The sequence below is a fragment of the Cuculus canorus genome, chromosome 1 (assembly GCF_017976375.1).
Source record: "Cuculus canorus isolate bCucCan1 chromosome 1, bCucCan1.pri, whole genome shotgun sequence".
Lineage (NCBI taxonomy): Eukaryota > Metazoa > Chordata > Aves > Cuculiformes > Cuculidae > Cuculus > Cuculus canorus.
In genome coordinates, this window is record NC_071401.1 from 209004931 (window position 1) to 209030427 (window position 25497).

The 25497-nt window shown below is 54.6% G+C and overlaps 1 protein-coding gene across 3 annotated transcripts; it reads right to left on the minus strand.

Moving 5' to 3' along the window:
- Nucleotides 1-438: 438 nt before the first annotated feature.
- Nucleotides 439-25005, minus strand: STRIP2 (striatin interacting protein 2). 3 transcript variants are annotated; one of them, XR_008448481.1, is made up of 22 exons: nt 24810-25005; nt 23498-23567; nt 22466-22540; nt 22239-22373; nt 21941-22061; nt 20942-21010; nt 20729-20835; nt 20490-20617; nt 19979-20164; nt 18427-18650; nt 16464-16529; nt 15766-15829; nt 14576-14647; nt 14065-14139; nt 13028-13125; nt 11817-11943; nt 9825-9925; nt 7999-8065; nt 5125-5229; nt 4066-4270; nt 1687-2417; nt 439-1536 (listed from the first exon to the last, which is right to left on the minus strand). XR_008448481.1 is itself a non-coding variant. In XM_054058436.1 (21 exons), exons 1-21 carry the CDS (start codon nt 24930-24932, stop codon nt 2167-2169), a joined length of 2469 nt encoding a protein of 822 aa, XP_053914411.1. In that variant the 5' UTR covers nt 24933-25005; the 3' UTR covers nt 441-2166. The 3 variants fall into 3 exon arrangements, 2 of the variants coding, with proteins under 2 accessions (XP_053914411.1, XP_053914423.1); XM_054058436.1 differs by having other exon boundaries at nt 441-2417; XM_054058448.1 differs by having other exon boundaries at nt 442-2417; nt 22466-22634; nt 24810-24870.
- Nucleotides 25006-25497: the final 492 nt, after the last annotated feature.

Consider the following 25497-nt stretch of genomic DNA (forward strand, 5'->3'; position numbering starts at 1 on the left):
GGTTGCCCAAGGAAGTCGTGGCTGCCCCATCCCTGGAGATGTTGAAGGCCAGGCTGGATGGGGCCTTGGGTAGTCTCATCCAGCGGGAGGTGCCCATCGCAGGGGAGTTGGAACTGGATGGGCTTTGAGGTCCCTTCCAACCCAAACTATTCTATGATTCTATGATTAATTTAAAATTAATCATAGAATTAATTAATTTTAATTTTGGGAACCGGAGGCTACAAAATAAATTTCGATCATAGAATCGTGGAATGGTTTGGGTTGGAAGGGATCTCAAAGCCCATCCAGTTCCACCCCTTGTCATGGGCAGGGACACCTCCCGCTGCCTCAGGGGCTCCAAGCCCCATCCAACCTGGCCTTGAATACCTCCAGGGATGGGGCAGCCATGGCTTCTCTGGGCAACCTGGGCCAGGGCCTCGCCCCCCCCCATTTCTCCCCAATATCTCATCTCAATGCCCCCTAGCTCAGCCTAAAAAGTGCAAAAGGCACTTGCTAAGTGGAAAGAAGCAACTCTGCAGCACCCAACTGTCCGCAGGACAACTCTCTGCAGGAAAGGTTAGGATTAAGGTTAAGGCTGAGTTTGTGGCACCCTATGTAAAGGGGAACTTATAGGAAAGCTGGGGAGGGGCTCTTGACCAGGGAGTGCAGGGGTAGGACGAAGGGAACGGTTTTAAGCTGAAAGAGAAATACATCAGAGAGGAGCACTTTCCTTGGCAGACAGAGGAGATGGCAGGGGTCTGAGCCGAGTTCATGGTTTGTTTCGTGGAGGGTGATTTTGTCCTTCAAAACAGCAAAAGAGGCATTGAAATTAAGACGCAGGAAGGAAAAAAAGCTTAGGTAAATGCATGCACTTTAAAAGTTGCTCTGATTTATTCTGAACAAAAGGAGATTTAAAACTGTGAGCGGGTTCACTAATGCTATTTCTCTGAAAAATGCCTTTTACAAACCATGATAAGGAAACATTCTCGGTTGAATTCCACAGCAATGAGCACAAATCTTGTAATGAGAAATACTCATGGGTTTATCACTCAATAAATCAATAATAGTATGACCTAAGTGCCTCCCTGCATTGCCACATGCTGCTTCGACAAAAGTTGAGCTCCTGGTTTTGTCGCTGTGAGGTCAGATCTCATATTCCCAGTCCTGGGCTGATACAGCTTTGCAGAGGATTCTGGGGGCTCTGTCACTTCCTTAGGGAAGCGCAGCAACACACAGCCTGCCTTTTCACAAGAAGGGTCTGTCAGCCATCCTGGTGCCAGGGGCCCATATTCATCCATCAGCGCAGCCCACAACTCCAGCTGGACGTGAAGTCTTCCCACCTGCCTGCCACTGCCGTCTTCGTGCAGCATGACTTTACCCAAAAAGTTGTGGTGTTGGGCTTGCAGAAAGCTTACAGTTTAACATGCTACTCATTCTGAAGGTTACAACCGCAGCGTCTGCTCTCTTCCTCATCCGGGGGCGGTATGCTGTCACCCGGAGCACCTCTTCTCCCTGCTTTAATGCCCGGCATAAAAATTCCTCCAGATAACGAAACATCTGTGTAAATATTAGGGTATTAAACATGCTGCTTTCTATCTCCTCCGGGGTTAGAAGGGCTAAAGAGTGGTGAAAGAAGCTATCTGGACATCTACCGTTGCTTTTGAAGGATAATTTCTGCAATCAGGTGGAGAGAAACGTGGCACTCACCTCCTTCACAGCTCCGAACACTGCAGAGCGTTCCAACCATTCTACTCTCATGCCATGGGTGAGTGAAGGGAGTGGTAGAGGAAAGTGGAGCAGTGGAAAGGTAACAGATTATGATCCTTGTCAGTTGTCAACCCAGCCAGGAGACAGCTCTGAGCTCTCTTACGCTCGTGTCGATCTGCAGTATGGACCAGAGAAGCTCGCTCCTCATGCTGCAACTGGTGCGATGCTAGAGGCTGCTCCATGGCCTCCATGTAGATCAGTTGGCACTACATGGTCTCCAAGGAATCATGGGAAAGGGGTGTCCACCAGAAAGGTGGCAGTGGCATACTCGGGGGTGTCTGGGGAGAAATAAAGAGCTGTGGTCTCTTTGGGAAGACTGTGATGCTTTTCCAGCTGTGCTTACGAACCCCCAGGTCCGAGATAATCCTTTCCTCATCCCACAGCACCCAGAGTGGGACAGAGGCAGAGGAGGCATTGCTCTCACTGGCACTGCAGCAGCTCCTCCCAGCGAATGGGCTGGGAAAACACCTCCCGCTCCAGCCAGAGCTCGTAGGAGCAGTGGAAGTCCTCGGGGAGCTCCAGACGCTGCCCCAGCACGCTCTGCAGGCAGTTGTCCACTGGTGCAAACTCTGAGTCCTGAGGTTTGTCGTAGCGCCGGCTGTTGAAGGCTTCAATGTTGGCTCTCAGGGTGCATTCTTCAGCCTGGAAATCCCACGGTCTCGCATCGATATCTGCATTGGAGAAACAACACCAAAGCATTGAGGAAAAGACAACTGTGGTGCCGTCTGGGCAAAAGAAAGGATGAAGGTTTTACAGCAACCACATGCCCAAATTGATGAAATATTAGCCAGTCAGTTATTCCTAATTATCATTCCTAATCAATTCCCAATCTCTGTGCATTGTAATTTAAGGTATTTAAATGAAATGCATTAAAATAACTTGTAAATAGAAATGCTTCCAGTAGAAATGCCATCATTTCAGTTTCACTGTGTGCTTTAAGGTTGCTCTGCAATTCCTGAGCTTCTGCTTTTACTGATGTCTGAAGTGGAGGTCAAGGTGAAATGCATGTTGCTAAAACCTGGAGCGCTATTATGGGCTACTGAAAGCAAAGTTCTCTAAAACGTGGACAAATTTAACTATGAATGATGCTGAAATGCTAACAACTGGCTGTGACAATCATGGGATTTTCATATCATAGAAACATGGAATGGTTTGGGCTGGAAGAGACCTCAAAGCCCATCCAGTCCTACCCCCTGCCATGGGCAGGGACACCTCCCACTGCATCAGGGGCTCCAAGCCCCATCCAACCTGGCCTTGAACACCTCCAGGGATGGGGTAACCACCGCTTTTCTCTGGGCAACCTGGGCCAGGGCCTCCAACCCTCATAGTGAAGAATTTCTTCCTAATGACTCATCTAAATCTTCCCCCTTCCAATTTAAAACCATTCTCCCTCATCCTGCCACTCCAGGCCCTTGGAGAAAGCCCCTACCCAGCTTTCCTGGAGCCCCTCTCCATACTGGAAGCTGCTCTAAGGTCTCCCCGCAGCCTTCTCTTCTCCAGGCTGAACAACCTCAACTCTCCCACCCTGTCCTCACAGCAGAGGGGCTCCAGCCCTCACACCACCTCCGTGGCCTCCTCTGGACCCATCCCAACAGATCCAGGTCCTTCTTACATTGAGGAATCCAGAACTGGACACAGGGTCCAGGTGGGGTCTCACCAGAGAGGAGTAGAGGGGGAGAATCCCCTCCCACACCCTGCTGGCCACAATGAAGCATAATACATATATATTATGTAAAAATATAATGTGTTAAAAATTGCAGTACTTTGTTTTTTACAAGCTCTACCTCTGTGCGAAATACTCATTCACTTCATAAAAGTTTGGTAAATTCATCAGGAAAGCTCAGCTGTTCTTAAGGGAGGGAAAGGCCTGAGCTGATATCAATCCAGATACACAGAGATAAAAATAAATGCTCCAGGAAAAAACATTTAGATTGGATATTGGAAAAGATTCCTCCAGGGAAAGGGCTGTCAGGCCCTGGCAGAGGCTACCCAAAGCAGCGGTGGAGTCCCCATCCGTGGAGGGGTTCAAAAGCCATGTGGAATGAGGAGCTCAGGGACAGGGTTCAGTGGAGTTGGTAGTGCTGCATTTACGGTTGGACTCCCTGATCTCAAAGGTCTTTTGCAACCCAAACAATTCCGTGATTCATTTACTCTGTCATTTGTTTCCTCCTAATGGTGCCGAACAGAGCCTTAAGGTTTCTGAAAATATCCCCATATTGATCCAAACGAGTTTATGGGATCCTAATGGATCACAGCCCAAAACACATCCAACCTCCCACATGCAGATTTGAACTCAGACACACCCGCGGCACCACTCACCGTTGCCATAAGCCCAGTCGTCATTCATGCGATGTCGCACCTTCTGGTAGATGGCAGACATGGTTTTCATGTTGCTCTTTCTCCACTGGCGTCCCAGGTACTTGGTCTGGATTTTCAGCAGCTTGAGGACGTACAGCTGCATCATGGCCTGCTTCACCTTCAGGGCTCGCTTCAGTATCGGGGCCGATTTGAAGACCACCAGCATCTGCCAAGGAATCAGCCCAAACCAATGAACTCTTGCATCAGCCATGGTGTGGCCAGCAGGAGCAGGGCAGGGATTTTGTCCCCGGACTCGGCACCGGGGAGGCCACCCCTCAATTCCTGGGCTCAGCTCTAGGCCCCTCACTCCAAGAAGGACCTTGAGGGGCTGGAGAATGTCCAGAGAAGGGAAAGGAGCTGGGGAAGGGTCTGGAGAACAAGGATTATGAGAGGCCTGGAAAAAAGAAGGCTGAGGGGAGATCTCATTGCTGTGTCCAACTGCCTGAAAGGAGGTTGTGGAGAGGCGGGTGCTGGTCTCTTCTCCCAAGGGACAGGGGATGGGATGAAAGGAAACGGCCGCAGGATGCGCCAGGGGAGGCTTAGATTGGATATTGGGAAAAATTTCCTTACAGAAAGAGTGGTGAAGCCCCAGCAGAGGCTGCCCAGGGCGGTGCTGGAGTCTCCATCCTTGGAGGGGTTCAAACACCATGTGGCCATGGCACTTAGAGACAGGTTTCTGTCAGCACGGTGGGGTTGGCTGATGTTGGATTGGATGAGCTCAGAGGGCTTTTCCGGGGCTGCTCTCTGCGCAGCTTTGGGCTGTAACACCTGGGGCACGTGCGACACCGACTCCAAGCAGGCAGAACAGGAATGTTCAGCATAGCCAGCAGTGGCCACAGGGAGCCGGGGTCACAGAAATAGGTATTTTTCAGAAAACAAAAGGTATTTTTGCATTTAAGGCTCCATCTGTGACAGAAAAATGGGCGACTTATGAAGGAGCAGAGGCCCAGCACTGCCAGGAGAAGCTCCCAGCAGGAAGACTCAGCTGAAGCAAGGCAGGGAGGTGGAACATCACCTTACCATTGTCCTTGAGTGCTTCCACTTGGTCAGCTTGTTGAGGATCCTCAGCAGGTTGATGCAAGAGAATAGATTTCTCCAGCAGAACTGGTTGTTGTCTCCGGCTTCCTGCAAAACAAAGAATCAATTGCTGCCTGATCCATAAGCTACCCAAAGCCAGCTACAGCTGGAACAACTCACAGAATCACAGAATTGCTTGGTTAGAAAAGACCTTTGAGATCATCAAGTTCAACTGTCCCTGTCAACTACCGAACTGTCCCTGAGCATCTCGGCCGCCCAGCTTTTAAACCCCTCTAGGGATAGGGACTCCAGCACCGCCCAGAGCAGCCTCTGCCAGGGACTGAGAACCCTTTCTGTGAAAAGATTCTTCCTGATGTCCAATCTGAACCTGCCCTGGCACAACTTGAAGCCATTTCCTCTTGTTCCATCCCCTGTCCTTTGGGAGAAGAGACCAGCACCCACCTCTCCACAACCTCCTTTCAGGCAGTTGCAGACAGCGATGAGGTCTCCCCTCAGCCTCCTCTTCTCCAGGCTAAACAGACCCAGTGCCCTCAGCCGCCTCTCAGAACCCTTGTTCTCCAGCCCCTTCCTCAGCTTGTTCACCTTTGGACGCACTCCAGCCCCTCATCCCATTGGTCTCAGCCCATGGATCAAGCCTGACCCGATCCCTCTGCAGAGCCTTCCTGCTCTCCATCCATGGAGCCAGCCTGGCCAGGTCCCTCTGCAAAGTCTCCCTGCCCTGCAGCAGATCAAGCCTTCTGCCCAGCTTGGTGTCACCCGTGAAGTCACTAAGGGAGGACTCAATCCCTTCATCCAGATCATGGATATTGAATAGAACTAGACTCAGCACTCCTGGCCGGCCCTAGAGATCACTGCACAATCCAGGCTCAGAGCATCAGTAGGAGGACACTGGGGACACCCCAGGAGCCCCTTCTGTCAGCGTCCAATCCAGCTTTAAACTGGATTTACCCCAAAAAATCCCACTAGCACTGCCTTTGCTCCTAAAAGCCAGCACCAAATCTGTCATTCTGGTAAGCTGGCAAAACCATGGGTGTATCCGTAATTTCTAGAGGTCAAAATGGAGGTACAGCTGACTGATTTATTCTGGGATTTGGTAAAAGCCCCACTGAGCAAATGCGTTTTTCTGCCAGGAGAGGCAACGTCTGTGCCAAAGGCTCCTGTGCAAGTGGCAGCTGCTGTCTTGCCAGGACCACAGCTGCTCCTGATTTACACCTGCAGCCAACAGGTCCCTCCTCTGCAGGCAGCACTGCTGAACCCATCCGTGTCTTCCACAGGAATAAACCGAGTGCTCTCCTGTGATCAAGCCCAAGGAAAGCATAATCGTCTGTTACACCTGCTAAGAAACGCGTTACAGCTCTGATGCTAAAATCAGTGTACTGGAGTATAGAAAAAACTACAGCAACGCTGGCTGAAGAAACACAAATGTGTGCACAAAGTGCACCTCTGAAGCACTCAGGCATGCTCAATTCCAATTAAATCCTTTCAGTCACAGGAATCCTCTTGAGTATGAACACAAATGGTGGAATTCAAGTTGGTTTCTGTGTATTTTCCAACTGAACTGGTCACCCATATGAGGCCGACATCGTTGTCTGCTGGAGGGAGGTGATGAGGCACATCATTCAACTAAAAAACCCCCAAACCGGGGAGCAGATCCTGCTGGGAAAGTGTAGCTGGGAATATTTGCCCTAAACAAGTTCTGTCTGCTCCTACAGACCTAAAGCCCACTGTGAGAGTAAGGATTAGCAGGAGCCATTGGAGCACTCAGCAGTGTGTCACTAGATGTCCCCATCGGGACATATACGGTTGGTAGGAGCCTGGATGGGCACCAGCCTGAGCAGCTCCACGCTTGGAGAAGAGCAGCTGGAAAGCTGCCTGGAGGAGAAGGACCTGGAGGTGTTGGTCAACAGCAGCTGAACATGAGCCAGCAGTGGCCCAGGTGGCCAAGAAGGCCAATGGCATCCTGGTCTGTACCAGAAACAGCATGGCCAGCAGGAGCAGGGCAGGGATTGTGCCCCTGGACTCAGCGCTTGGGAGGCTGCCCCTTGAACCCTGGGCTCAGTTTTGGGCCCCTCACTCCAAGAAGGACCTTGAGGGGATGGAGTGTCCGGAGAAGGGAACGGAGCTGGGGAAGGGGCTGGAGAACAAGGGTTCTGAGAGGTGGCTGAGAGCCCTGTGGCTGTTTAGCCTGGAGAAGAGGAGGCTGAGGGGAGATCTCATCGCTGTCTGCGAATGCCTGAAAGGAGGCTATGGAGAGGTGGGTGCTGGGCTCTTCTCCCAAAGGACAGGGGATGGGATGAGACGGAATGGCCTCAAGTTGTGTCAGGGCTGGTTCGGATTGGACATCAGGTAGAATCTCTTCACCTCAAGGGTTCTCAGTCCCTGGCAGAGGCTGCCCAGGGCGGTAGTGGAGCCTCCATTCCTGGAGGGGTTTAAAAGCTGGGCAGATGAGATGCTTAGGGATAGTTCAGTTGTGGACAGGGACAGTTGAACTTGATGATCTCAAAGGTTTTTTCCAAATAATTGATTCCATGAAAATGAGTGTTCAGAGCAATTTAAACCTGGGAGGCCATGGCCACTGAGCCAAGCCTTTTACAAAGGAGTGTCCTTTTCCCATTTGGAGAAGCCAAAGAGAAAACTCTAAATCCTGAGGTGCCCGATGGCAGCAGTTCCCTTCCCCACCTCCCCACAGCTGACAGCAAGTCTGAACAGTGATGGAATTTTCAAGTCTGGAGGGGAAAATAAGCCTAATTTTGGAAAGGCTGAGTGTACAGAAAAAGAAGACAGGAAAATGAAAACACAAATCTTTCTTTTGCACAAAGTGAGACTGGTTACAGGGACCCTTTCAGTGCTGCTTACCAGGCTTTCTGCAGTGAGCTCGGGCAAATCACAGACTGTGCAGTGTGGGTAATCCAGGACAGAGATGCTGCAGAAGACAGGAAAGAGGGGACTCATAAGAATCAGGTAAACAGGAAAGCAAGATTTTAAGCTGAGCTCCGTGATTACGCCCAGTGATCTGCAATGTCTTCCCTATGCTGGGGGTTTGAGCAGCAGTGGCAGTGCTGCCTTCAGCAGCACAGAGTTTGAATCACAGAATGGTTTGGGTTGGAAGGGACCTCAAAGCCCATCCAGTCCTACCCCCTGCCATGGGCAGGGACACCTCCCACTGCATCAGGGGCTCCAAGCCCCATCCAACCTTGAACACCTTCAGGAATGGGGCAACCACCACTTCTCTGGGCAGCCTGGGTCAGGGCCTTCCCACCCTCATCGTGAAGAATTTCTTCCTAAGATCTAATCTAAATCTTCCCCCTTCCAAATTAAAGCCATTTCCCCTCCTCTTGTCTCTACATTCCCTGACCATGAGCTCCTCCACAGCTTTTCTGGAGCCCCTTTCCCTACCGGAAGCTGCTCTAAGGTCTCCCCATAGCCTTCTCTTCTCCAGCCTCAACAACCCCAACCCTCCCAGCCTGTCCTCAGAGCAGAGGTTCACCAGCCCTCGCAGCATCTCTGTGGCCTCCTCTGGACTTGCTCCGACAGATCCATGCCCATCCTATCCCTAAAGCTGGAAGTGCCCTGCAGGTAGAGGCAGGAGTGCTCAGAGGGAGCCAGCTCGGAACCAGGAGCCCCTCGGCTCATTTGACACCAGTCGTCACTGTAGGGGCACCGCTTGACATTTCCCGTTGTGGCATCACTGGACTTGGTTCCATAAATCAGAACATGACCAAATCCCGCGATCTTTTCTGCAGGGCCGTGCCGGGCACTGTTGGCCGCTGCCTCCCAAACGGAAACCTCCCTGGATCAGAGCTCCCCGCTGCAAACCTCAACCTCACTGCAGAGCATCCTGCCCCTGGAACCTCCAGCAGAGGGCAGACGGAGCCAAATGCTCCTGTTCTACGTTTCCTCGTCGCTTATGAGCCTTTCAAGGACAGGATCCGAAGCGGAAATGTTTATCAGCAAGAGAATTAATACATTGCTTTCTATTGAGAATAGCCCTGAGGAGAAGGACTTTGGGTGCTGGGGGAGAAGAAGCTCCACAGGAGCCGGCAATGTGCACTCGCAGCCCAGAAACCACTCATGTTCTGGGCTGCAACCAAAGCTGTGGGACCAGCAGGGAGGGAGGGGATTCTGCGCCTCTGCTCCACTCTGGGGAGACCCAACCTGGAGCCTGTTTCCAGTTCTGGAGTCCCCAATGTAAGAAGGAGATGGAACTGTTGGAATGGGTCCAGAGGAGGCTACAGAGATGATGCAAGGGCTGGAGCCCCTCTGCTGTGAGGAAAGGCTGGGAGAGTTGGGGTTGTTCAGCCTGGAGAAGAGAAGGCTGTGGGGAGACCTTAGAGCAGCTTCCAGTGTGGAAAGGGGCTCCAGAAAAGCTGGGGAGGGGCTTTCTCCAAGGGCCTGGAGTGACAGGATTAGAAGGAATGCCTTTAAACTGGAAGGGATAGATTTATTTTGGACATAGAGAATAAATTCTTCACTATGAGAGTGGGGAGGCCCTGGCCCAGGTTGCCCAGAGAAGCCGTGGCTGTCCCATCCCTGGAGGTGTTAAAGGCCAGGTTGGATGGGGCTTGGAGCCCCTGATCCAGTGGGAGGTGTCACTTGGTCCCACCACATATTCACGTGTTGGGTTCCTCATGCACAAAGCCTCCCTGTCCAATCATGTCTCTCCTCCCCAGAAGTAGTTGTACCTGTTTTTGGCTGTGATGTAAGACAAGATGTTTTGGTTGAAGAATTTGAGGATCAGCGGGATGCAGTTGGCAAACACCAAATGCTGGGACACGTACTCGAACTGAGGAAGAGAAGGAAAACAGGTCAGCTTTAGCTGGAATGACAGGAAGCATCACCTGGGAATGGAAACCCATCTTCAGCCAAGAGCAAAGCAGCCTCGTGGTTTGCTCTGGGCACCTTGCAGACCATCTTCCTGTCGTGTGTCAGGCTGGCATCACCTACAGCAACTCCCAACCTCTGGAGAACTGCTAGAGAGCAGGGACACAAACTTTGAGGTGGTAGTTTAGGAACAGCTGCACTTAAGGAATGCAGCACAGCTTTTGAAGATAGAAACCTGTGGCAAAGCAGTGTTTGGGGCAGATGGAAGGAGGAGACAGTTCTTACATGAGAATGTACCCTAATTACCACAGCTGCCACATGCTGATCCCGGGCCCTGTTTGGAATCTGACTGAAAAAATGACCCCCACCTCGACACCTGCTTTTAAATCATCTTCCCTCTAAACATTAAATGGTCTGAGTATGTGCAGCTGCGTAACCCAATGAAACTGTTCTGTGCTCTAAAGGGACAGAAACAGCAGCAATATCCTCTCCTGTCCTGTCCTGTCCTGTCCTCTCCTCTCGTCTCATGCTTCCTGCTAACTTGCAATCATAGAATCCTGAAATGGTTGGGGTGGAAGACACCTCCAAGCCCATCCAGTTCCATCCCTTGCCATGGGCAGGGACACCTCCCACTGCATCAGAGGGCTCCAAGCCCATCCAACCTCACCTTGACAGAAGCGAGACAAACCCCTCATGATCTGTGTTGAGTGTGCAGGTCCATGTGCTCACGCTGGGTGCTCCCAGCGGAGTCTGGACCAGCCACGCTCTCCATTGTCCACTACTGCTTTCTAGAAGCATCGTGTCAGCCCCTGCGCTGGTTTTCAGGGTGGTCCCTGACTTCTGGAGGCCAACTTAATACAGGGGTGACCAGCACCCAAAAAAATGATGGGTCACCCAAAACCAGACACAAGAGTGGAATCAGGAGAGGAAATCCTACAGCTTTCTCCACGTGTGGCACCAGGCTGCAAGGGTCCTCCTGCCATGGAGGAAGAAGTGAAGGGAGGTGTTTCAGAGGTGAAGCGAGAAAAATCATTGAAGGGACCTGGAGCAAAGGCAGGATTGTGAAAGTATGAGGGGAGTTGTGGTTTGGGGTTTTTTTCATTTTATCCATTCCAGTACATGGGTTTATAGAATCACAGCATCGATCACGTTAGAAAAGATCTCTAAGGTCAAGTCCAACCATCAACACAACACCAAAATATTTATATCTGTCCTCAGATAAATAGCAGGGGGCTTCACAACAAATGGATTTATACAGTGCTGAAATCTTTAAATGAAAAAACAATTACGAAATGCCAATTGTTTGATTGCAGAACAGGCGGAGAACAGGGGCCCAGGCCACAGCCCACACCAGTCCCTGCTGGTGTTTGAACCAAGGAGAGGCCTCCCACGGGTCCAGAAACCAGACTGCATCTATGACCCAGGCCTCCAGGCTCTGCTGAAACTTGAGCCCCAAGAACCTGATCCCACCACAGGGACAGGGGCTGGATTAGCTGACCTCGAGAGGTCCCGCCCTGCACTATTTCTGACCACTGGAGGTAGGAGAGAGCAAGGACAGTCTTGTCTGACCACTGGGCAGGCTCATGCTCATGCTACCTCCTGGACTTTAACCTGATCAACCACAGTGTTCCAGAAGACTGAAAACTCATTCCACGTGAGCGAAAATGTCCCTGTCAAACCACGGGCAGAGGTACAGGTTGTCCCTGCCCGAGGAGACCTGTACAGATCCTGCCCTGAAGTTGGGCTGCACCGCTATGGAAAAGTGACCTGCAGCTCACGGAACCCCTTCCTGAGGAAGTCTTTTAGGAGAAGGTCTGTCAGGACACACTGGCTGACACCTTCTCTGCGCTCACCTGGTAGATGTGGTTCAGCTTGAAGTGCTTGAGGAGCAGCAGCAGTGAAGCCGAGATGCTCTTCACGATGATCTCCTTGTGCCTGTTCACATCAATCCCCAACTTCATGCTCTGAAGAACAGTGATGCTGGGTGGGAGGAAGGCAACAGAACAGTGGGTACAGGAGCAAGGAGGACATGGGGACTGTTGAGTTCATACCTATCTGGGCAGGCTCTACAGACACAGGGACCTTTGATCCTCCCAGGGCCCCCCGTTTCCATCTCCTCCTGCGTGGTGACAACAAAATGCATGAAAAAAGGGCAAAGAAAAGCTGATTGTCTTCTGCCAGCAATCCTGGGGGAGCAGTGTGAAGGACATCTGCCACGTGTTTGTAGAACTGTGGAATCCTGGAATGGTTTGGGTTGGAAGAGACCTCCAAGCCCATCCAGTCCCAGCCCCTGCCATGGGCAGGGACATCTCCCACTGGATCAGTGGCTCCAAGCTCCATCCAACCTGGCCTTGAACACCTCCAGGGATGAAGCAGCCACGGCTTCTCTGGGCAACCTGGGCCAGGGCTTCCCCACCCTCACAGCAAAACTTTTCTGCCTAAGATCTCATCTCAGTCTCCCCTCTTTCAGCTCAAAACTGTTCCCTCCATCTTATCCCTGCACTCCCTGATCAAGAGCCCCTCCCCAGCTTTCCTGGAGCCCCTTTCCATAATGGAAGCTACTCTAAGGTCTCCCTGCAGCCTTCTCTTGTCCAGGCTGAACAACCCCAGCTCTCCCAGCCTGAACTCATATGGACGTGTCTTCATTATTTGTGTCAATCAGCAGAGTTTCATGACGTGTGTCACTATGCCAGCAGAGCACAGCATCTGCCGACAGTCCTGAAAAAATAGCACCACTTCCTTGGCTTCCACCCGTCTGCCATGGTGGCAACAGCAGCTCACACCTATCTAAGGAGAGGTAGGCAAATCTGGAGCCTCCCAAACCTATCAGGCACTAGAACAAGCTGCCCAGGGCGGTGGTAGAGTCCCCATTCCTGGAGGGGTTTCAAAGCCGGGCAGACGAGGTGCTCAGGGATGGTTCAGTAGTGGTCAGGGACGGTTGGACTCAATGATCTCAAATGTCTTTTCCAACCAAGTGATTCTATGCTTCTGCTGGCAAACCCCAGCTCCTGCTCAGTCCATGGCAAGGCTGGTATGGCCGGTTGCCACCTTGGTAGGGACTTACGGCATCTCTTCAGGCAACACGTCTGCTAGGATGTTGATGGAGTCTGTCTTGGCTTTGGAGGTTGGCGCTGCAGCCAGGAGGATCTTCAGCAAAGCGATCTGTAGGGGAGGACAGGCATGGAGGGACGCTCCTGGGAAGGGGCATTCCTTCCTTCTCCTTCATCTGCTGAAACTGGAAAACTTCAAGCCAAGCCTATGGGGTTTCATCAGCCACCCATCGTGTTGGAGTGCATGTGCCAAGGCTCAGCCTCTCCTTTTTCACCCTGGACATAGAGGAGCATGGCAACTCTGCTGTGGCATTTGCTTAAGGTGTTGTGAGCATCGGAGCTCCAGTAGCACAGATAAACCCATGCAAGGTCCACCAGGAGCTCAGTGCAGCTAAATCCGTGTTTGTGTCTCCCTACAGACGCAGCGCACATGACCCAATGAGCACCTTAATGCAGCCAAGCTACAGGACACTCATTGCATTCCTCTGGGAATCTCCTGGGGCCATGGGAAGGCTGCAAGGAAGGTCATGACCTACAGGCCCTCCACAGTTTGGAAGCTGTTGAGAGCACAGCCAGGGTGGCAGAGACCTGAGGGTGTTCCATCCTCGCCTGCTGAGCCATGTAGTGTCCTGATGGCCTAGTTTGCTCCCTGGCCCAGCAAGCCACCTCGCTTGGACATCAACGAGATATCGTAATGGACGGTTCATCCCAGCAAGAAGGATAAAGGCTCAAGGGACCTGTGAAGCCCAGTTTTGAGCTCCCACCAGTGTGGAGGACTTTGTTCCTTGTTCCCAGGCCTCCACACGCTTCCTGTCTTCCAACCACTGACCCACCTCCAACCATTTAGTGCCCCTGGGTATCTGCAGCCCTTGATCCTCTGAAACCCTCCTCTTGGACTGTACTTTCCACTCAACTCTGCTCCAGATTCCCACCAAAATCTCACCATTCAAGCCACGAACACCCCAGTAGCCCTGTGCTGAGCTCTGCAGCTCACAGGTCAGTGCCAGTTCCCCTCAAAAGCTCTCCTTCAATTTGAGGAACACAGACTTACCATGTACTGGGGGAGATTGTACAACATTGCTCGGTACAAGACCTCACAAGGGGTTTCTTGCACTTCCTCTTCCCCCTGGCACAGAGAAACATTAGAAACAAAGGAAAAATAAGCATTTCCCTTCCACACACTCGACCAGAGAAGTCGTGGCTGCCCCATCCCCGGAGGTGCTCAAGGCCAGGTTGGATGCAGCTTGGAGCCCCTGATGCAGTGGGAGGTGTCCCTGCCCATGGCAGGGGGTGGGACTGGATGGGCTTTGAGGTCCCTTCCAACCCAAACCATTCCAGGGTTCTGCGATATGTCCATCATTGCCATAAAACCCAGCCTGAGGACTCAACGATGGGCACAGCTGTGTGCTGACTGCAAGACGCTCCAGGCCTTTCCCCACTGCCTCATTTGATCAAGACATGGCGGTTTAGAAAGAAGAGCATCCAAGGTATGTCCTAAGGATCACGGAGAATGTATGGATTTCTATGACACCATGGAAATCCTCCACACAGCTCCCTCTTACCAGAGACATGGGGCACTTCTCCAGCTCCTCCTCATTCTTGATCTGGATGTCTGAGATGGAAACGTACTTGTGCTGGCAAAATATACAGAGAGAGACAGAGCAATGTCACAACTGGAGGATGAAACACAGTCAGCGACAACAACATTTGCTGATTCCAGCAGTATCTGAGTTAGGTGTCCAGGCCACAGCAGATAAATGGGAAATTCATCTTTGATGAGTATGGGACATCCCCTCTGTCCCTGAAGCGCCCCACACATTATGCAATCCTTATCAATGATCTGGATGAGGAGATCAAGTGCTCCCTCAGTAAGTTTGCAGATGACACCAAAACAAGAGGTAGTGTTGATCTGCTCAAGGGCAGGAAGGCTCTGCAGAGGGATCTGGCCAGCCTGAATCCATGGGCCAAGGGGCAAGAAAGCTCTGCAGAGGGACCTGGCCAGGCTGGATCCATGGATGGAGGGCAGGAAGGCTCTGCAGAGGGATCTGGCCAGGCTGGATCCATGGATGGAGGGCAGGAAGGCTCTGTGGAGGGATCCGGCCAGGCTGGATCCATGGATGGAGGCAGGAAGGCTCTGCAGAGGGATCTGGCCAGGCTGGATCCATGGATGGAGGGCAGGAAGGCTCTGCAGAGGGATCTGGCCAGGCTGGATCCATGGATGGAGGGCAGGAAGGCTCTGCAGAGGGATCTGGCCAGGCTGGATCCATGGATGGAGGCAGGAAGGGTCTGCAGAGGGATCTGGCCAGGCTGGATCCATGGATGGAGGGCAGGAAGGCTCTGCGGAGGGATCCGGCCAGGCTGGATCCATGGATGGAGGCAGGAAGGCTCTGCAGAGGGATCTGGCCAGGCTGGATCCATGGATGGAGGGCAGGAAGGGTCTACAGAGGGATCTGGCCAGGCTGGATCCATGGATGGAGGCAGGAAGGCTCTGCAGAGGGATTGGCATGGACTGGATTGATGGTCTGAGGCCAACAGGATGGGGTTCCACAAAGTCAAGCACTGGGTCTTGCAGGCCAGGTCATATGAGGCTTTAAGCCTCTTGATCCAGTAGGAGGTGGAACTGGATGGGCTTTGAGGTCCTTACCAACTCAAACCACTCCATGATTCTATGAGGTCAGACAAGCTGATTGCTGCTCAGCAGGGCTTCCTGAGGTGCTTCACCCAAGCGTTTCGCAGGAAGCCATCATCTTACCTGCTTCAGCGTCTTCACACTTTCGTGAATCGGCCGTGGCAGCCCTATGAGTGTCTCGGTGTCTCTGTGGGGGAGGAAGACAGGTGAGCAAGGGGCTGAGAAGGAGATCTGTGCTCAGGTATTTCCACATCATACAAGGTAAAAGTGGGAGCCTGTCATCTACTGAGCATACGGAATGCATCCCAGGTGGGTCAGGAATCGAGAGAGATGTTGGCCTGAGCTGCCCACCCTGCCACCTTCTCCCTAGCAAAGCCTGCACAAAAGAGAAGCAACATTGGGGCAAACTGGGGTGAAATCAGGTCTCCACATGGAGCCAGCATGAGCCCAGCACAAACACCCTGCTGGGTCCATGCCAGGAGGATCCTGAACCTGCAGCTGCCCAAAGTGGGAAATTTGCTGTGGACACCAGACTGTCCCCACTCCGTCCAGCAGATCTCTGACTTGGGCCAGGAGTCTCTTATTCTGGGCTAGGTTGGATCTTTAATAGAAAGAGGTCGTTGGAGATCACCATCTCCAAGAACACGTTTTTATAATACCAAGCAGACTCAGCAAGGTCCCGCGCTGCGCCGCATCGTCCGAGCACATCTGAGACCAGCAGAGCTGAGAGAACCCGAGTTCAATGGACACCTCCCACCACTTCAAGTGTGCTAATGGGAGCTACAGGACAGACTCGTTGGACGTACACACGCAACACTCACTGTCCCAGCGTGAATCCAATGAACTTGTTCCTGCTTGCTTCCAGGAAATGCTCGATATCCTTTTGTCTGAAGGAGCAGCAGAGAAACAAACACAAGGAGAAGGGTGAAAAAAGTGCCTTGGTCACAACAATCCCAAGCAGCTCCAGGCTTGGGGAAAAGCGGCTAGCAAGCTGTCTGAAGAAGGACCTGCAGGTGTTGGTTGACAGCGACCGAACATGAGCCAGCAGTGGCCCAGGTGGCCAAGAAGGCCAATGGCATCCTGGCCTGTACCAGAAACAGCGTGGCCAGCAGGAGCAGGACAGGGATTGTGCCTCTGGACTCGGCGCTGGGGAGGTCACCCCTCGAATCCTGGGTTCAGCTCTGGCCCCTCATTCCAAGAAGGACCTTGAGGGGCTGGAGCGTCCAGAGAAGGGAATGGAGCTGGGGAAGGGGCTGGAGAACAAGGGTTCTGAGAGGTGGCTGAGGGCCCTGGGTCTGTTTAGCCTGGAGATGAGGAGGCTGAGGGAAGACCTCATCACTGTCCGCAACTGCCTGAAAGGAGGATGGAGTGAGGTGGGTGCTAGTCTCTTCTCCCAAGTGACAGGGGATGGGACGAGAGGAAACAGCCTCAAGGTCTGCCAGGGGAGGTTCAGATTGGATATTGGGAAAAATTTCTTTACTAACAGAGTGGTGAAGCCCTGGCAGAAGCTGCCCAGGGCAGGGCTGGAGCCTCCAGCCCTGCAGGGATTCAAAACACACGTAGATGGGGCACTTCAGGTCAGGGTTTGGTTGGCACGGCAGGGCTGGGCTAACGGTTGGACTGGATGAGCTCGGAGGGCTTTTCCGTTGCTGTTTGCCGTGCAGCTCCATGGGAGCCTGCGAACCTTCTCATCCACCTTCTGTGCGCCCAGCACACACATCTGCTCACTCTGAGAGAACAAATGTTGTCTCTGTGGTTTGGTGGAGCATGTGCTACTCTGAGAGAGCAAGCTGACAGTTCACTCACCACGGGCATCCTTCAGAAGAATGGGTCAGGGTCTCAGCACCACAAGGAGGACATGAACCATGAGCCAAGGCTCCCACGGGCAGAAGGAAACCCAGCTCGATTTAAATTGGAAGAGGGAAGATTTAGATTGGACGCTGGGAAGAAACTCTTCACTATAAGGGTGGGGAGGCCCTGGCCCAGGTTGCCCAGAGAAGCCGTGGCTCCCCCATCCCTGGAGGTGTTCAAGGCCAGGTTGGATGGGTCTTGGAGCCCCTGATCCCGTGGGAGGTGTCTCAGCCCACAGCATGGGGTGAGACTGGATGGGCTTGGAGGTCTCTTCCAGCCCAAACCATTCCATGAGTCTTTGATTCACTCCTGTGTTTCAAAGATACTAAATTAAATCCAGGCTTCATCTGAGCAGCAAAACATCTACATGGATTAGAGGGAAAGGGAGAGAGGATTTCACCTCTTTTCCCAACCCTCTCCATATCACATGCAGCAGAACTGGTCAGAGGGTGAGAGGGCACCAACTCCTTTATCCTCAGATGTTCTCAGCTTAGAGCAAGGCCACCCAAGAAGGCTTCACAGACAACACAAGTCCCACTTGGGAAGCCAGGGGCGATGTTGTTACCCAGCACCCAGGATGATTAATCTGGGACCCTGCCCTACTCAGCTCCACTGGTGCTGGATGGGAAAACTGGTCCTGCTCCCATGGCGCTCCAGCAGGAGCCTCCTTCCCAGTACGACATGGGATTTCCAAAGTGGGATCGCCACACATTGTCCAAGCTTGGCCACATCTGGTTTGTGAAGCCTGGGGAGGGGGTCAGTGCAACCCAGTCCAGAAAAGGCCAACCAAGACCAAAAAAGAAGTGGAGTGACTGCGGTTTAACTTGGCAGGAGCAACCAAATTGCCACAGACTGATGTTTAGCTGGCGGTGAGGTCCAGGACAGGCAGCTGGGAGGACCAGGGAGGACAGCAATGGAACTGGAGGGGTTTACCTGACTTTGGGTGCCCAGGGGAGCCCTTTGGGGAATGACACCCTTTCGATAGGCGGGCGCTGAGCAGGCATGGTGGGGACGATCGCCTCCCGCTCCATCAGGTCCAGTTCCCCCTCGATCCCACTGTCCACATCATCATTCTCCTCTTCATCGACTCCAGCTTCGTCATTCTTGAAGGGGTCTCTCTCATTGTAGATATCCAGACTATCTTGCTTCACCAGGGGCTGCAGCAGAAAGGGAAGGAAAACTTACGGTCACTCCATGGATTGCATTTCCCTCCTCACTGCCAGCAGCAAACCTCTCTCCTGGAAGGGTCAAGCTCCCAGATGTTCCTTGTGAGAACCTCCCTCCTAGCTGTGGCCACCAAAGCCTGGACAAGGAACAAACCCCTCTGCACCTCTAACCTTGCTGTTCTAGGAGATGTGATCCCATTTTCTATCTTAGCTTTTGGAGCTACCATCCAACATCTCTCCCGTAGCAAAAGAGGCATTTCCCTTCTCTGACCATAACACAGAAACTCCAAGAGCAGAGCCAAAATAAAAGGAGTAGATTGCTGTGAGCAGTTTGCTACTCAGTGTCATCAGCCCCTTGCCTCGGGGCCAGGATGAACCTTCGCCTGATGTCCAAACTAACCCTGTCCTGGCACGTCTTCTGGCTCTTCCCTTGGATCAGGGAGAAGAGCTCAGTGTCTGCTCCTCCTCCTCCTCCCCATGTGAGAAAGCTGCAGAACACCATGAGGTCTCCCCTCAGCCTCCTCTTCTCCACGCTGAACAGACCCAGGGACTTCAGCTGCTCCTCACACGCTTCCCCTCTAAACCCTTCCCCAACTCTGTGTCTCCCTCTGGGTGCTCTCCAGGAGCTTTAGATGCTAAGCAAAATAGGGTCATGGGAGGGAATTCTGCCCCTCTGCTCCGCTCTGGGGAGTATCTGTCCAGTTCTGGAATTCCCAGCATTAGAAGGACCTGGAAGCGTTGGAATGGGTCCAGAGGATACCATGGAGATGATGTGAATGCTGGAGCACCTCTGCTGTGAGAACAGGCTGGGGGAGCTGGGTTTGTTCAGCCTGGAGAGAGAAGGCTGCAGGGAGACCTTAGAGCAGCTTCCAGTATGGAAAGGGGCTCCAGGAAAGCTAAGGAGGGGCTCTTGATCAGGGAGTGCAGGAACAGGATGAGATGAATGGTTTTGAGCTGAAAGACGGAAGACTGAGATGAGATCTTAGGCAGAAAAGCTTTGCTGTGAGAGCGGGGAGGCCCTGGCCCAGGTTGCCCAGAGAAGCCGTGACTGCCCCATCCCTGGAGGTGTTCAAGGCCAGTTGGATGGGGCTTGGAGCCCCCTAATCCAGTGAGAGGTGTCCCTGCCCATAGCAGAGGGTGGAACTGGATGGGCTTTGAGGTCACTTCCAGCTCAAACCATTCTGTGATTCCATGAAGCTGGAAAATCCATGGATGCCTAGGGGAGAAGGGAAACGCTCCCGAGCGTAGGCTGCCTCCCTGAACAGATGATGGTCTGCACTGGAAAAGCGTCCCGGGCCACAGGATGTGCCCACTCTTACCCGCCGGCTGCGGTGGCCACGTTTCTGCTGCTGCTGCTCCATGAGCTCAATGGAGTAGGTGGGGGGCGAGGCGGCACGCATGCTGCGCATCACCTGGATGCTGTCCTCTGGCAAGGGCGGCAGCCCCAGCTCCTCCCGCTTCCTCACCTTCCTCTCCTGCAGGGCTTCAAATCCACCCAGGGTGAGCTAGGGACCAAGAAGAGAGGTAAAAGAGTGGGGAGCAGACGTCCCACCTGGACTGCACAGTTCTTTGGGGCTTCCACAGCCATCACACTGGAGAGATGAGGATGAAGAAGCTACACCACTGTTTCATTCTCCAAACTTCTCCCCCACCCCATCCTCTCCATGGCTCCACCTATTCCCATCCCAGAAGAGGCTGCCTTTTGTCAGCCTCTGGTGCCCTCCTAAATAACCTTGTTATGGTTGGATTGGATAGTGGAGAACGTCCTGGATGCATCAGTTCTATTCCCAAAATGACCTTTTTCTGAAAAAAGGAAGGTGTTGCACCCACCAGAAGCACCTTCCAGAGCAGGAGCAGGACCTTCTTCATGGGGAAGTGTGGAGTGTGGCCGCTGCAGAACTTGGTCACCATCGTGAAGAGCAGAAGAGCAAAGGGCTCTTCATTGTGCACAGGGAAGCCTGGTGGAGAGAGGGACCAGGAGCAGGTTCAGAGCAGGTCCCTTGTACCCGAGGTCTCCCTGCTGGTCCAGCACAATCAAGGGACCTCGTCAGGGCACAATGAGGGCTCACTCAGCTCCATCCTGAAGGTCTCGCGACAGGTTTTCCACTCCGGGGGGTCTGCCTCCTGCTCCACACGGATGTTCTCCACCATCAGGTACATGACGCTGAGCAGCACTCTGCAGGGACAGCACGGCAGGGAGGTGACGCTGCCAGCCAGAGGCCGCTTCGTCCCCAAGGCTGTCCCACAGCCTCCACCCGACGTGCCAGCGGGAGCGCGGATACCTGAGCTCGGTGCTGTCGGCCAGCGAGATGGCCGGCTTCCTCAGGGCGCTGCTGCAGGCCTGGCTGTTGCTGCACGGAAGGGAAGCAGCTCAGCGCCAGCCACTGGGCACGAGGGAGCTGCTCCTCATCCCGACCCCCAGCAGGCATCCGCAGCGGTGAGAACGTCGCGCTGCGACCGTGCTGGGGCACCTCCCTGGCCCTTGGAGAGGATGGGGAGGAAGGAGAGGACGAGGAGGAAGGAGAGGACGAGGAGGAAGGAGAGGACGAGGAGGAAGGAGAGGACGAGGAGATGGATACAAAGATGCGGAGGAGGAGGGTGAGGAGGATGGAAAAAGAGTGAGAAGAGGAGGGGGAGAAAGAAGGTGAGGGGTGAGGACAGCGAGGATGATGGAAGAATAGGGCAAGAAGGAAGGGAAGAAAGAAGAGGAGAAAGGCAAGGAGGATGGAAAAGAACAAGAAAGAGAGGGAGAATTAAGATGAAGAAGAGGGCGAGGACAGCAAGGATGGAAGAAGAGGGTGAAGAGGAGGAGGAAGGAGAGGAGGAGGAGGGTGAGGAGGGCAATGAGGATGGAAGAAGAGAGGGAGAAAGAAGAGTAAGGCAAGGTGGATGGAAAAGGAGTGCAAGGAGAAGGGAAGAAAAGATGAAGCAGAGGGTCAGAACAGTGAGGATGGTGGAAGAAGATGGTGAAGAGGAGGGGGAAAAAGAAGATGGTGAAGAGGAGGGGGAAAAAGAAGATGAGGAAAGTGAGAAGGGCAAGGAGTATGGAGGAAGACAGTGAGAAGGGCAAGAAAGAAAAAGAGAAAGGCAAACAGGATAGAAAAAAGCAAGGAGAGGGGGAGAAATAAGATGAAGAAGAGGGTGAGGAGAATGAAAGAAGATGACAAGGAGGAAGGAGAGAAAGACGGTGAAGAGGAAGCTAAGGAGGGCGCGGAGAAAGAATAAGATGAAGAAGAGGACAAAGAGGGTGAGGAGGGAGAGGGCAGTGTTTGTCCTCTCACTCAATTTCCATGTTGAGGAGCTCCAGGAAGGCGGTGAAGGTTCCCAGCTGGTACAGGAGGAAGCTGTTGTGCCGAGACCAGTGCAGGACATCACCTTCATTATCACAGTCTCCGAAGACACCTGGAGAGGCCCAGCGGGAGGCACTGGTTAGGTTGGAGCTGCTTTTGAACACCTGGAGCACACGGGACCATCTCAGGATGGAGCTTCACTGCTCCAACCTGGTGTGATGCCATGACAAGGCTTCTCCCAACGCCCTGTGATGTGGCCATATCCAGACATGAGGGATGTGGTCCTTACCCTGTGCCAGGTAGAGGATGGCCCGTGCTACTTTGAGCCGCTTGTCCCTGTTGACCACCTCCAGTCCATCCAGCAGATGCATGACGTAGGCCTTCTGCCGAGCCACATCCAGCTCCAGCCACCTCCTGCCTGGCACTTGAATGGGGACATGACCACCAGACGATGCCTCCTGGGGGTCCCACTCCCACCCCTGGCAGCTCCGGAGCTGCCGAGCCTGGAACTGGTACCTTGAGCGTGAAAGTCCTCCTCGAAGCATCTCCTGTTGCTGCTGAGCTCAGGCTCCTCGGTGTAGCTGTACAGCTCTGATGGAGAACAGGGTCAGCAGGAACCCGGAGGGTTTTCACCCTCCTCATCATCGCCAGATTCCCTGTGGGGTGCTGAAATGTCCCCACGTACCTGAGGAGATGCAGAGCAGGGACCTAAACTCATCCCTGAGCCTGTCTGTTGCTCCAAACGGCATCTTGGAACCATGCAGTTCCACCAGACCCACCATGTTCAGCCCCATGTCCTGACTGGGCTCTTCCCACACTCCCGCCCACAGTGACGCTGCTCGAGTGGCTTTTGCAGCTTCACAAGGGGTTTTGAGGGGATTTTCTGTCCCAGTTATACCAGTTTGCAAAGGGAAGGAAGGCAGGAGTGCGTGGGTAAGACCCGCATGAATTTTACACTCGGGCAGCTCAGATGTTTTGGGGTCTGCAAACAGGGGCCAGGATTGAGGGGAACAATGCCATGCCCGTTCCTCTACGACCCCTGCCCGCTCCCACGCAATCCCGGCAGGACTCGCAGTGCTGAGCGACACCACAGGGGCCTGACCCAACCCCGTGAGGCAGCAGGAAGGATCCCTGGCACAGAGAATGTGCTTTAGCCAGGCCAGCTTGTGCAGCTGAGACGCGCGGCTAAAAATAACCCCTTTGCCGGTGGAAACACGCCTGGACCCGGAGCGTTACGGAGCTGATGCAGCCAGAGCTGCTGCAGAGCAGCAGATATGGGACAAGGACTCGACCCACGGTGACAACCGTGATAATGGCTGATGCTTCCCAGCCTGGGCTCTGCCTGTCCTCCCACCTGGACAACTTGGAGCACAGGGTAATCCCATGCCCCCATGCATCCCTTCTACTTGTCCCAGGGGAGTGAAAGGCTATCAATAACTCCCTCCTGCTCCGTTACTGCAGGCATGATTCCACCCCTATCCTGCTGGCCCCAGGGATGGTTTTTCCCTCCCCTATAAATAGCAACGCAGTGCCCGAACGCCGCTTCACCTGCTAACTCGGCGCTGTGGCAGTCGGCGTCCCCGTACTCGAACTCCAGGTTGGGACAATCTACGGAGCCCTGCGGAGAGCGGGCTGGGGTCAGTGGGACGGGACGCGGGGCGGCCACGGACGGTGTCGACACGGGGCTTGAGTGGGACGCCCACACGAGGCTGCTTAAAACCCTGTGTGAATCTGAGAGGCAAGGGTAAAAACAGCACTTCTCCAGCGCCGGGGAAAGCCGAGGCAGGACCCAAGGTGCCGGTGAGTGTCTGATGCATCTCAGAGCCCCGCGTGCGCTTAAAAACCAAACCCCAGGGCTGGTTTGTAGCAAAAGCACCCGGGAGGACCCAAACCCCCTCCGTGATCCCAGAACCATCCCAGATCCGACAGCTTTTGACTGGGCTTCGCCCTTTGGAGCCCGTTGGGCTGCGGATGAGGAACTGGAGCATGAAACTTTGCCGAAGGACGATGAGGAACGCCGGCACCTCCTTCCTGAGCCCCGGGGAGGCAACGCATGAATGGGTGATCAACTCAATTAACATAATTTCTCCTCCCGAGCCGCAGCTTCGCCTCCCGGCGCGCGGCACCGCGTTAATATTGATGAGCGCGGAGGATGCGCAGCCCCGGGCTGAGCCCGGCTCGCTCAGAAATGCTGTTTTCTCACCCAATTTCGGCAGCCGAGCGGCGGGAGCGAAAGCCAGTGAGGAATTTGGCGGAGTGCTAAATCCGTTCAGCGAAGCCGAGCCAGGAGAGCAAAGCAACCCCCGAATTCACGGGCGGGAACGCAGCTCGGGCTCCGTTCCGGGACGGGGGGGTCGCGGTTCGACCCGCAGCGCCGGGGGGAGGTGGGCTCTGCCCGTGCCCGGCTCGTGCGGCCCAGGGGCGGGTCCCGAGCCCCGTCCCGAGCTCCAGCCCCGCACCGCGGGGGCTGGACGGGTGGCGGAGGGAACGCAGCCCCCAGACCCCGGTGAGGTGTGGGGGAGCCTGGAGGCTGCGGGGGAGCCCAGGACCCCTCCGGGACCCCAGATCGCTGCTGCCAGCGGAGGGGAGTGCAGCCCCCGGACCCCGGTGAGGTGTGGGGGACCCACCCGGGCCCCCAGATCGCTGCTGCCAGCCCTGGGGAGGGGGCTCAGCCTCCCTGGGGACCCCCACGGCAGAGCAGGCACCCCTGCAGGACTCCGCAAACCCATAGGGCGGGGAGATCCCAGAACCGAGGATCCCCCTCCCAGTCCTGGATCCTTCCAATCGCAGCCTCGAAAGAATCCCAGCACCGAGGAGGTTCCCCGGCCCCACTCGAGGTGCCCGCCCGCCCCTCCTTTACCTCGGACTCCCTGCGCTGGCTCCTGAAGAGCTCCCTGCCCTTGGGCGGGGTCTGTCCCGGCCGAGCCCTGCCGGGCGCGTGGGGTCCCGGGGGTCCCGTGTCCGCGCCTCCCGCCGCCTCCATGCGCTGCGCTCCGGCCGCGCCGCGCACGTGGGGCCGCGCGCGCCCCGCCCCGCTATTGCCCGCAGGCAGGGGGCGGGGCCTGGGACACGCCCCTCTGTGCTGCCATTGGCCAGCGGGGCAGGTCCTGAGGACACGCCCATCCCTTTGAGTGAGGGGCGGGGCTTAGGGCGGGGCCAGGAGATACGCCGGGTGGCAATGGGGGGGAACGCAGGGACTGGGGGGGTTATGGGGGGGTCCCTTGTGGGGGCTGAGGGGATCCCTGAGGCTGGAGGTCGGGGGGAGGGTCGCAGGGACCGAGGAATTTGGAGGGACCCTGGGCGAGGGGAGCAGGGTGAGGGGGGTTTGGGGGGACCCAAGGAGGGCTGCCGGGGTCCCTATGGCTGGGGGGCCCGGGGAGGGGGGAGGGGGCGCAGAGTCAGGGTAGTTTAGGGGGGACCCAGAGAGGCTGCGGGCGTCCCTGGGGCTGAGGCGGGACTCTGGGGTTGGGAGGGTCCAGCGGTGGTGATCCTGGGGGTGCTGAGGGGGCGCAAGGATGGGGAGGGTGAGGTAACCCAGGGGTCCTTGG